The sequence below is a fragment of the Leiobunum rupestre genome, chromosome 5, assembly GCF_980474605.1.
Source record: "Leiobunum rupestre chromosome 5, qqLeiRupe1.1.hap1, whole genome shotgun sequence".
Classification (NCBI taxonomy): domain Eukaryota; kingdom Metazoa; phylum Arthropoda; class Arachnida; order Opiliones; family Sclerosomatidae; genus Leiobunum; species Leiobunum rupestre.
The window spans coordinates 10223441-10236981 of NC_143388.1; the positions used below are offsets into that span (position 1 = coordinate 10223441).

The 13541-nt window shown below is 34.8% G+C and overlaps 1 protein-coding gene across 5 annotated transcripts in view; it reads left to right on the forward strand.

Moving 5' to 3' along the window:
- Window positions 1-366: 366 nt before the first annotated feature.
- Window positions 367-13541, forward strand: part of LOC149943513 (glutamate receptor 1-like) — a 99217-nt gene continuing 86042 nt past the window's right edge. For all 5 annotated transcript variants that reach the window (XR_016480824.1, XM_090174632.1, XM_090174631.1 and 2 more), the window contains exon 1: window positions 367-864. Coding sequence is in view for 4 of the 5 variants with exons in the window: in XM_090174632.1 (XP_090030758.1) it covers window positions 777-864 (88 nt within the window). In the remaining variant the exon portion in view is untranslated. The remainder of the gene's footprint in view (window positions 865-13541) is intronic.

Consider the following 13541-nt stretch of genomic DNA (forward strand, 5'->3'; position numbering starts at 1 on the left):
CTTTAATTCCCCAGCATTTCCTAAAATCCAAGGGGCGCCCAACACGTTAACCAACTAGCGCATCTTTTAATACGATTCCAATTAATTTTTCAGCCACTTTGACACGCCAGGCGGCGTGACTCGTTAATATAAGAGTTATAATCAAATTAAAACCGTCGGGGTTAAGATGGTGGTCCAATTTTTGAGGCAAAATAATTGCGATAAATATTTTTGTTGTCCGTTAGCGGTGCAAACGTAAATAAGTCAGTGGCTGCGTTTCTGATTTCGCCTTCGCGGCTTCTGACACACACACTCTCTCTCTGCTGGTCTGGAAGCCTCGGCCTTTGCCTGTGCGGTGGCGATCTTCGACGGTACCATCCTCTCATTGCCGCAATCGGCTCCCGCCTCCGGGATGGCAACGCGCAGACTCCGACGGATGAATGGCCAAGAGCATCTTCGGAGGAGCGGGAGCGAGGGGGGACGAAGGATCCGGTGAAGCTGAGGGGAGGAGGGATGCGAGGCTTTTCGGGGGCTCAGACTAGGCCGGGAAGTGAGATGGAGATCGGCGCGGCATCCCTTCTGAGAAAGTCGCTCGAAACATCGCGGACGCGATCATGCCCTGTTCGCATTTGCCGTTGTCTTTCGTTTTAGCCAAATATTGTCGATACCCATTTAAACCGCGTGCCAGAATATTTAATCGTTAGTCGTTATTCGGTTGTTCAATTAGTATCTCCCTTTCGATATAAATATAAATTTTGTTGATCACTAACGGGCTTTCCTTTTTTTTATAAATAAATATGAGGTGTATAAGATTTAAGAGTTTTTTTCTTAGTTTAAGTGTTCTCGTAAATTCAGTCCATCTATTGCCCGATAAAATTCCTATCGGTAAGATCAAACGTTAATTTTAATGTTTTCAATATAAATTTAAATTTTGTATGTTTCGATGTATTTTATTCTTACTTTTTTATTACATTTTATTTTGCCTGAAATTTAATTATAAGTTTAGGTTTTTGCACTATAAATTTATATTTTACTTTAGAATTAATATATTTTATTTAAATTATTTAAGTTTTTATTGCTCTTTATAATTTATTCGTGCCTGATTTCATTTATGATATATTTATTTACTTATTTATTATTTTATTTTGGTTTCTGAATAGAGTTTAATCAACACTTTGTTTTTCTTTTCATTACATAATCAATTTTTTGGAAATCCTACTTAATATAATACACAAAAATTACATTTACGGTAAAGTAAAACCAATTTTTCTATAGAACGTCCTCAAGGGAAGATGCTTGAGTCAATGATCGAGGAAAAATTATTTAGTATTTGATTTAGTTGGTCACAAAATGTATACGAATAATATTTGAACTTATCTGATGTAGCTATGATTATCTATTCTAATTAAAAATATTGTTCATAAATATATAGACACTAAAATTATAAGTGATAATGCAAGATATTACGGCTATATTATGGCAGAAAGTATAATGACAATTCTAGTTGACTTTCATTGCAGCAAATTAAAATAATAGTGGCCAATATATTACTCAAATAATAAAAATTCATCAATCCAGAATTTCAACAATCAACGGACTAAAATTAAGATATAAATTTATAACTATTAATTAACTGATATCGCATGAAATAACATTTGATTAACTAGTTCCAGTTCCAGTAGAACTATTCTCTTCTCTAGTACATAAAACAGTTACTTTCAACAATTTTAATTTAAATAATAAATTAAAGTGAACCTCTATCTCGCTGCTGGAGAATCCGGATTAACATAAAATAATCCTTGAGTCATGGACATACTTCTTTATTTTATCAACTAATTTCCCTAAGGTATTCTTAATCCCCATAGAAAGGTTTTCTGAATATTATATAGAATATTTAATGAAAATCCTTTTAACTTGAAATATTTTTTTATTTCTTCTTAGAATTGTTGACGTCCCAGTTCATTACTAATTGAAACCATTTATATTAATATGGAAAGTTGTAAGGTATGAGGGAACACTATAATTTAATAATAACTATTTATTTAATGAATAAAAATAATATAATATTTAAGTAATTAATCAAATAAAACATTTAAATAGTTAATGAAATATAACATTTAAATAGTTAATGAAATATAACATTTAAATAGTTAATGAAATATAACATTTAAATAGTTAATAGAATATAACATTTAAATAGTTAATGAAATATAACATTTAAATAGTTAATAAAATATAACATTTAAATAGTTAATAAAATATAACATTTAAATATATAGTAAAATATAACATTTAAATAGTTAGTAAAATATAACATTTAAATAGTTAGTAAAATATAACATTAAATAGTTAAATAAAATATAACATTTAAATACTTAATAAAATACATAATTTAAATACTTAATAAAATACATAATTTAAATACTTAATAAAATACATAATTTAAATAGTTAATAAAATATAGCATTTAAATAGTTAATAAAATATAACATTTAAATAGTTAATAAAATATAACATTTAAGTAGTTAATAAAATATATCATTTAAGTAATTAAATTATTTATAAATTTGTATGAATTCTACTACGTAAATGCAATAGCACCAAAAATTTGTGGCTCAGTTTTAATACATTGCACATTTTAATTACATAGGGGTCAACAAATATATTATTATTGTGCTGAAATCAATAATAATACATAATAATAATAGAACTACGATGCTGAAATTAAGTATTTAACTCACAATACACTACAAATTGTTCATAATAGATCTACGATAAAGTTAAAATCAGGTAACGAATTGTACAGGAACTACGTTGTAAAATCGAAAATAATTAAATCCCACTATTTATTGATTTTGCCTATAGCTCGGCGTTTGGAAAAGAAATATCCATTTTATTTGTTTCTATCCTTAACCGAAAACTATCCGAATAAAAACTTATTTTTTTCATATTAAATCGTTTTATAAACGCGAATAATATCCATAATATTCAGTTAACCGAAATGTTTACGGATAATCCTAATTTTGGCCGTTAATTTATCTGTTCCTCCCAAATAAATTCGATCTCGTTATTTGTTTTCTAACATTATGTTTGCTAAATTTCAATCAAAATCATTTTTATTAACAATGGGATCTTTTGTTTCTAAATATAAAATAGTTTAACAAATATTTTAAGTTTAACCATTATTAAGGATGATAAAATTAGCGAATAAGTAGATTGGTCCATTAAGAAAAGGGATAACAATTTACACAGAAAAAAAAGTGTTTAGATACTAAACACTTTCTTAAACACCAAAATGCAACAGAATATTTATCATGTTTAAAAAAGATCATGTTTAGGCGATAGTGGTGTTCAGCTTTGCAACATCATGCGTTTAGAAATTAAACGTGTTATTTGCTTCTCATATTTATAGTTAAAATGTGTTTAGATAGAATACGTTTAGAGATGAAACATATTAAATGCTTTTGGCACTTACAATGAAAACACGTCTAAAGATTTTTAAGATTAGTTTATAAACATGTTCAAAGGTACGGGTGTTGTGGTTTGAAACATCTGTTAATTCGCCGTATACGCCACTCTTTGAGTAGCCGTATATTTGAGTTGTTTAATTACGATCTAAAATAACATTAATATTAATTGGCTACGAATTAATGAAACCTACTGTCTATACTGTCGATTTCATATCTTTAACTGCCTGATTATATTTTAGCGATATTTATTTAAATTATATTTGTGTTAATACGGCCTTAAATCACATCAAAAGTAATGTTATTTTATTAATTTTTAGTAGTTCATGTTCAATTATTGATGTACATACATTAGTTTTATTTAATTAGTCTCAATTACCAATAACTTAAAATTATGAGATGATATAAGAACCCGGTCCATATTGTAGTTAACACTTAATATAACGGTGGTTAACGAATATTATTTTTTTTAGAAAGATAGAAAACGAAATGACACGAAATATATAGACAACTCGAAATATACATTGAACTTGTAACGCAATATACACTTATTAAACATCAGTGTTTAGCATTATGTTCTAAACATGACCTCTTACCAGCTGTTCCGGTTTGGAACACTACCGGATAGATCTTGGAAGATTGTTTGAGAAACTCGTTTAATTAAAACAGATGTGTTTAAGGAAACGACACCAACTCTTACCCATGTTTAGCTTTCAAACATGTTTGGATGTTAAAAACCTAAACACCTTTTTTTCTGTGTAGCTAAAAACAAATTTGAAGAAATTTAAAAACTTACCGATAAAAACTAACCATTATTATAAGTTGAATCAACGAATCTGAAATTTCTGCCACCAGGTTGAATAGAAACTGAAGGTGATTAGCGTTAGTTAAGCTAAACACCAATCTCAGTTCGTGTTAGCAGATTATTTATCTATTTAGTTTCTACACCATTTAAAATAATGGGGTAGGTACATTTGTTCGAATTTCAATCGTCCGAACGGTGCAACAAATGTTCGAATTTCATTCGTCCGAACCGCCGAAATAACAAATGTTTCAATTGTTCGAATTGGACAACTTGTTTGTTTCATTCGTCCGAATCGGTAGCATCGCTTGTCCGAATTCTGTCGCTAAATTAGTATTTATTATTGCTGTTTTTTTTGGTCCGGATTTTTTTAAGTGCAAGAATTAAAAATGAAAACTACATAGTAAATATCGTTGTTTGTTAGTAAGTGGGAATTGCGTTGAATGTTGTGGATATTTTAGGTTAGGTTAGGTTAGGTTCACGTTAATGTTACTATTTTCTTATATTAACAATATTTAAAAAAAAAACCAACCAATTCCTAATGTTCGAAAAAACGGACAAACGATTATTCGAACAAATTAAATTAAAGTTAACATAAATTGAACGACTAAACCACCAACAAAAGTTGTGATAAATTTTTCGGGCAAATGAAATACGTTTTCGGACATACGATCCTGTTTTCCGGCATTCGGACATTTGTACCACCGTTTGGATGAATGAAATTCAAACATATGTACCCAAATCAAAATAATATTTCCTATTAAAACTTCGATATTGGTAACATCTTTTTGCATATATGATTTTCAATTTCTGTCATTCCAAAGGGTAATTAATGTCAAATATTACAACATAGCATATATATAATTAATATTTGTACAGTAGGAGAAGTCAGCGGGAAAACCTATATATACGTCCGCAATAAGTGTAGAAGATTTTCGTCTTAGGCTGCAACATCCGCATAAACGACAATGAAATTAATTAATGATCGGGCACGTTTGATAAATCGATATAATTTCAATTTAATAACAGCGCTTTTGCCCCCTTTCTATATATATATATTTTGGCTGCAGAATTTCCCATCACCTAATAAATGAAACGGTGGGGCATTCTCGCCCGATCAAATCTGGCATTTCTCCAATACAAGGGGGTCACCATAGTCCAATTCGCGTCCCATATTGGAAGAGGGAAGATGAGAAGTGGAAAACCAGGCGCCGAGATATGATTAAATATAACCCAGATTTTCGCGCGTCAGAAAACGCAGCTGCCAGAAATTTCCCAATACGTTTCCAATTGTGACTTTCTGGCAATCACTTGTTGATGTGACCACGATTTAAACACCCGGCGTCTTTGCAAACCTCCCAACGCCAAGTGTAGCGCTTACCGTCACGTGTGAAGGATGGAAAGTGAAGTTAGTCGCGATTTATTAACGTCGCCGTATCTTAAAGCCTTATTTGAAACCTAGAAAAGTACGAGAAGTTGCGGCGATCGTGTAGGGCTTTAGTTAACTGTCGAGGGCTCCGCTGAGTTTTGCTTCAAAGAGGGTTCAGTACGTTGGGCTTTGAAAGACAATCTCGCAGTTCGTTGCGATCTGAAATTCTCGAGTGTTCAGAAAGGTTGACTGAGACGAAATACTTGGAGATATCAGGTTTTGAAGAGGGCTCTGCTCTCTTTATGCAGATGAGAGCTCGGCTAATGGATTCTTAAGCCAAACTTTGTTCTTTCACGAGCGCGATCTGTTCGAATTTGATAGAATATAAAAATGACGAAATGGATATTTAATATTGTGTCAATTTTGTAAATATTTATTCTTTTAGTTTCTAGGGGTCAGATCGATATAATTGTTTTTAACAAAGTAAAAAATTTTTGCCAGAAATTCCAACTTTTGGGGCTCATCAGAAGGGATGCACCGATATGGGTGCAGCCGATATATCGGCTATTCGTGGCCGATAATATCAGACGATATATTTGCCGATATTAACAAAGTTATCTATCATAACAGTAGTGTTTATGTTAAAATCATTGTAAAAGACGGTTCAGTACACTGTCGTACCATTTTATTCTCATTTTTCATGAAAACAAGTTTGCAAGAGCATATCGGAAAATGTTTCTTTTCATTTTACTTGATACATATTTTCTATCACAAATCGAATATTGTTGTTTTTATCTGTTTACACTCGTAACCCCCTGTCCAAAAAAGTTATGATCTAGCTTCTGAATTCTGGCGTACGTTTAGTGGTAAAAATCAATAAAATATTATCATTAGTTAGTTAATTGAAAATTTTCTTTTTTTTAAATGTTTTTCTGAAAATATTTTTCCAATATTGGCCAATACCGATATTAGATAAATAGGCAGATATATCGGTGCATCCCAACTCATCAATACTATGTAGGAATTCCGGCTTTCCTTAGAGATCTTCCGATATCAGTATGACGAATATTCTAACTAATTATCTAATGGTGTATTTTGCAAGTTGTTGAATTCAACCATATATTATCACAAAACGATATATTATTAAAAATATTTTTGGTTCCAATGTTGACAGATAAAATACAAGATATTATTTTGTTTTTTAAACCCTGTTATATAGTTTGTATTGAATAAATTTTGTTCTCGCTAGAATGAACGTGTTTATACAGATTCACGACATCTTATTTTAAATGTTAATATTATTATTATTTACTCTGAATTATTCATTATTTTTATGGTTTTGATAGAAAATGGATATACGTATCAGGTTTATAGTAATGTAAAAAAACATATATTTGTTTTTAGGCATTACAAATTTATTGGGGCGAAAAAATAGGCCTAGAGAAATAGCTGCTGTACCTTTAAAGTTTAAATTGTAAGGTACAGCAGGCATATTTACCCGCTTTTATACCCTAACATGGCGGCGTATTTTCACGCGCAAAATGAATTCGCTTGCCAGATCCCATGCACGGTACTGATGAGCTCCAAAATAGGGCTAAGCCGATCTACCGTTGAAAATTCTGGATATAGTAATTTATTTTTAATTTGTTTTTACTGTTGCAGCCTACTTCCAGGGGATAGTAGGCCACACTTTGAAGCTCTCTGGCGCTCTTTTAACTCATCGTTCGAAAATGGGAAACAAACAGGCATACTTCTCAACTCACCCCCTACAACTCCTTAAAGGGGAACGGCCAAGCTTTTCCAAATATCGCCTTATTTGTATATAAAATGATCAACAAGACGTTCAATATACTTACACGTACCTTATTTTGTCTTGAAAAAATAGTTTTTGGCCCAAAACGTTGAAACGCAAAATAATGCCAAATATTTGGGTTTGAATTTTCGCCGCCATCTTAAGGTGTATCGCCAGCGCCAGGAGCACCTAAGTGAGCGATTTGCGAACTATCCTAACTTTTAAAATCGCGCAATTTAGGCTTAGGTCTCGTATAACTGGAACGCATCGCGCGTGCAAAACAAATCTTTCGCGTCTTCAGCAGCGCGTGCTTTTACGTTGTTTTTATATCTCACCGATTTCTCACCAGGTGTCGCGGGGGACGCGCGCTTTTCAATTTCCCGAAATTTCTTTATTTTATTAAAAATTAACCACTTAATATTTTTTGATGCGGTTTTCGCCATAAATTTTAGTTTTGAACGGGCTATAGGGCTATCTAATTGGTTAAAGCTTGACCGTTTCCCTTTAATTTTTTTCCATAACCTTTGGAAACACCCTGTGTATACGTTTTCAATTCCAACATGGCATAAATCCCCCTTAAAGAGCGAGAAAGAATACAAATCCTCATTGCCTTTTTAAATGTTTAATCGCGAAGGGAGAAATTTTCCCTTCCTAAGTTACGGGAAACAAAATCCATTCACCAAAAAGGAGAAAAGAATTTAACGATAATTATAAGAGAGGGTACCGTATTAAAACGAAGGCTTTTTTTTGACTTGTGGCGTTTTTAGCTCTTTTAAAATTTACGTCACGCGGTAGCCCAAAGTATCGTGACTGAGCGGCCCCTGGTGGCGGGCGTTAAAAACAAAGAAAAGGCCAAGCTAGTACGGTCTTCACGCTCTGGCTGTTTTCAATAATTGGGTGATATTTCTGACGGAAATTTTTCCTTTACACTTGAGATTAAGAGACGAGCCCACGCCCTTATAATTCTTCGAGTCGCTCGAAAGTGCTTCTTCGTTGATTAGGTATGCAAATATTTGCTTTCTTGAGTTTCGTTGAACACTCCTCCATCCAAGTCCTTTTCTCATTTCTCGAATCGACTAATGGTCGAGTAATTCTTACTTTTCCTTTCCAATTTGTGTTTCCATTCCTTTTGATTAGAGAAAAATTCGCTGCAAACCTAAATACACTCTGGCTAAGACTTTGAAAGTCCAGTTTTGGTTAGGTACGTTTACAATTTAGAAAATACGTTGTTAATTTACATATTACCGCCTGGCCTTTGTAGAACCATATTTGTTTCCTTCGTTGAATTGTCATATATAAATATCACCGTTACGTAAATTTACTTTAAAATAAATATAACATATTGTTATAACCAAGAAAAACATTAAACTTGAACACGCAGAAAGCTCTGAATTGTGAAACATAAATACATAACTTATGTATTTCCTCAATTACATTTTCACCGTTACGTAAATTTACTTTCAAATAAATAAAGTATAATCTTAAGTATATCTTAATTGATCATTACCAAAAAATACATTTACATTTGTGCAAACAAAAACCGCTTAGCCGTGAAACTAATTAGTTAAAAGCATCCGCATTTTTTTGCGCACGAAAAACATTCCTTTCAAATATGGTAAATTCCAAAACGCTGACTTCATAGCCCTTCTTCTTTATGTAAATCTTTTCATTTAAAAAAAAATCCCAGCAAACTTTTTTTTTGCTTTTTAATCTTTTGACTTTCTGATTAATACCGGTCTTCAAAAAACGTACCGCGCGATGAAAGGGCGGCGGAGGCCTCCGGGGTATTATATCCTTCCGCGGAGGTATATAGCCCCTTCTCCGCTGGTTGCGTTACAGTACGAAAGCTTTCTTTAATGCCTTTAAACGAAAATGAATGCGCATCATTGCGCCTAACTTCAGTCTTTCCTTCTTAAATTTTAATGATGAACAAACACTAAGGTTGTCGGCTGGAAACGCGAAATTTAAGGTGACCAGACACTTGGGTAGAAAGGGGCGCTCCGTGTCGTTAATTCATTCCGCGAATTTCCGGTGGTTGCCGATCTCGTGGCGCGGGGGGAAACCTTCACGGGTAAGCCATTATCCCTATTAAAATGTATGGTGGTAGTTAAGAGAGGACTTTGGTCATTATTCTCCAGCGGTATTGTTCTTTCAATCTTCTTGTATGTTTTGAGTTAGAAATTAGAGCCGGTTGAAGCATCGCGTTCGGTCTCCCGCGTTGGAAGTCTTGTCGCAGTTTTCGCCATTTTCCGAACGTCGTAGGAGTCGTTAAATTAATTGGACAGGGTTCTCCCTCGCCACGTTGTACCCTCGAAATGTAAATAGTAGGGTTGCCATTTTTATGATACGATTTATGGTCTGGAAGTAGGTGTTGGATGTCTCGGTTGCCTGTGTACCTTTGTTGTTGACCTCTAGATGAGACGAGCGGCTCGTTTTGCCCTCTCTTAATTAGAACTTTCGGAGAGTTTTAAGTATTATTTCTTTGGCCATTCTCACTAATGAGTAAAACGACCGGTGGCTTAAGATCTGGAGTACTGTTGTCTGGTTTTTAGCTTCGCGCGGTTATCTCTTAAGAAGCCTCAGTTTAGGCGGTCATTAAGTCGAGATAATTATTACGCGGTGGCCATTCGTATAAGTACCGTCATTACCGGATTTAAACGTTAACTTTACATTTGAAGTTTTAAATTGGACATTTCACCATAGGTTTTTCCGTTCTCTTACAAATTATTCTAGCCTTCGTTCTGAAAAGCGAGTCGATTATAGTTAGAGTAGGCTTTTATGTAAATGAGGTCGGACATAAGACGCTTTAAACAAATAATGGAGCGAAGACACCGTAGTTAAGCAAATATAGTGAAGTACTTCTGAAAAGGAATTCCGTGGAGGCCCCGAGTATAGACCATACAAGTCGTGGTCTACCAAGGGGGGTAGGTACATTTGTTCGAGTTTCAATCATCCGAACGGTGGAACAAATGTTCGAATTTCATTCGTCCGAAACGCCGAAATAACAAATGTTTCAATTGTTCGAATTGGACAACTTGTTTGTTTCATTCGTCCGAATCGGTAGCATCACTTGTCCGAATTCTGTCGCTAAATTAGTATTTGTTATTGCTGTTTCTTTGGCCGATATAGTAAGTGGGAATTGCGTTGAATTTTGGTGGATATTTTAGGTTAGGTAAGGTTAGGTTAGGTTCACGTTAATGTTACTATTTTCTTATATTAACAATATTAAAAAAAAATCAACCAATTCCTAATGTTCGAAAAAACGGACAAACGATTATTCGAACAAATGAAATTCGCCAGTAAAGTTAACATAAGTTGAACGACTAAATCACCAACAAAAGTGGGGATAAATTTTCCGAAAACGTATTTCATTTATACGTTTCTGGACATACGATCCTGTTTTCCGGCATTCGGACAAATGATCATTCGGACATTTGTACAACCGTTCGGACGAATGAAATTCGAACAAATGTACCCAAATCTACCAAGGGGACCAAAATAATTTATTCTTTGGGGGTTAACTTTTAAAATTACTAAAAATTATCCGGAATATTTTAGACAGAGGATGAAAATAGACCATGTTTTTCTAGCGTTAATAATGTGAATGGGCTCAAAATCCCAACAAGGGGCCCAAAAATATTAAACACGGAGGACCTCATGAAACAACTTTATCTCCTGCAATTAAAATGTCCAGGGCCCGTGCAGCAAGGGGTGTCAAGGGCCCGAAATCATTGTTTTATGGGAAGAATAAGTAAACTTAGGTTTAATTTCTCATTAAGTGCTCAAATACACATGAAATTTGGTAAAATTCCGATTTACCCTTCGCATACTAACTTTCAGAGGTTTTAAAGCAATAGATACTACATTGGTTTCGCTGTGATAAGGCTAACCACGACTCTCCAACGCGGTTTAAATTCCCCTCTATCGCAGGTTATATAACAGCTTAGTAATTTATTAAAAGTGCCCATAAAATATATAATATATTAATTTTAAGTACGTTATACTCTCACTTCACCTTTATATATAGTAATTAATGTAGAATAGAATGGAACGAATATTACCCATTTAATAGCGTAGAGAATTTGGCCGCAAATTCTATGACACATCTCATTTAAAAATATTCCAGCCGCAGTGCACGCAATCTCACGCCATTCATCAAATTACTTGAAAATAAAAAAAGGCAGAAAATGATATTAAAGAGTGCGTCGTACCCCTTTTCACGACATTTTAACATCTTCGGTGCGGTAATTACCTCTAGAGGTAAAGCCTTCCCCATTCTCGAATGGCTCTTACACTCTATACCGTCCATTAGGGGGACCTGGTCCCCATTACCTTTCCCGTCTAGTTATTCGTTCGTTTTAGAGTTTGGGGCTGGTTTAAAGGCAGTGGGTGACGTCACCGTCTCCCGGCTGATTTCGGTCGCATTTACATTATCCAGAGCCATTTGGAAAATATAGCGTTTTTGTGCCGAGCCCTACAAGCACTTTCCATTAACCTTATGTATCAGTAGCCATTAAAACCGGAGTTTATATCGTGAACTATAATTACGCGAAGAAAGCGACCCGCGGTATCGCCTTACACGGTAGCCGAGGCTTAGGCGCAGTCTGACTTCAGCGCGGGGTGGCTTAAGGTTGGGCAGTAAATTTTATCCTCAAACTCGGGGTGGTACGAGAGACGGTGAGATTTAGGCCTAAAGGGAAAAGACGCGGACTTTACCAGTCCGCCCCTTCGAGCACTCGGTGTCGACCCGAACGGAACTCCGCGAGGAGTCTTAATGCTAGTGTAAGGTGTCCCGGATGGTACGGCAACGGGAGAGCCGATCGGGATACGCGAGAATGGTTAGAATATCTCTCCGGGGAATTAGAGATTGCCATCCCCGCATTGGCTGCTCCCTTCGTTATAGCTGGAACAAGAAAAGCCTCGATGGCTATGAACTGATAGTTCCCCGAAAGGAACTGCTAGTAACCTAAGATCGGGTCCCTGGAGTATTTGACTAGTCCTTTCCAGAGACGGGGATAGAGGGTGCGCTAGTACGTGGAAGCGTTCTTTGAGAACCCCTCAACCCCTTGGGTTCCCAGCATTCATGGCCAGGAATTAGACTGACATTAGACTAAGCCCGATCTCTTTATCTCGACACGCGTTTCTAAAGTCCTCGTTTGGCAGCGACATCGATTGCGAGCCCCGTCTACTCTCTCTATCTCCTCGTTGCAGTGTCTTCCGCTGTAACTTTAGATTTTAGGAGCGACGTGTATTTGGGACGATAGCGCCATAGACGCCTGTTTTTCTCCCATTATCCCTCTCTCTGATTAGCTCTACTAATTCGACTCCCGTATAAGGAAAAACGGCCGAACAAGATCTTCCCATTTGATAACACGGACGTTAATGTATTGAAGAGGTCTTCGGGGAATGCGTCACTGTTAGATCTGGATTTAGATTGAAAATTCGTGTTTTGTTGTATTCGGCTTGGTCATTAGTATTGTATTGAAAATCCTGCTCTATTCATATATCAAAGGATTGAAATATATTGAAATTTGATTGGTTCATCTCAACATAAAGTCAACAAGGTCAGTTATGACCAGGACCCGTGAATTTCGTTGAAACTACTAAAAAGAAGGCGACCAAACTGACACTAAGTTTTTGAATTTGGATGATTCACTTTAAGGGAACTCTGTGTTAGGTGTAACTTTGTTTAATTTTCTTTAATTCATCTCATGGTAGTTTTCAAAGTTACGAGTTTTAAAAATGTGATTTATTTTTGTTTACGTTTGATCTTAGCGTAAAAGCGTTTAAAATATTTTAATCAGAGCATAAAAAGAAATTTTTGTATCTTATGGATTTGTAATTTAAATTAAGATTGAATTAATAAGGTACCTAATAATGGGAAAATAGCATTAGCCTTTGGTACCATTCTCGCGTACTTTGTCACCAAAGATCGTCTAGTATCTAAAGCAGTGTTAAGATCTAGTTGGTCCGAGTTTCGCGTCTTTTTGTTTGCTCGAAGACCTTTCGGTACGAGCTATTAGTAAGTTTTTAAATTTCTTCAAATTTGTTTAGGGTTTAGCTTTATTATCCCTTTTCTTAATGGACTAAACTACTCATTCGCTAATTTTATCATCCTAGTATCTAAAGCAG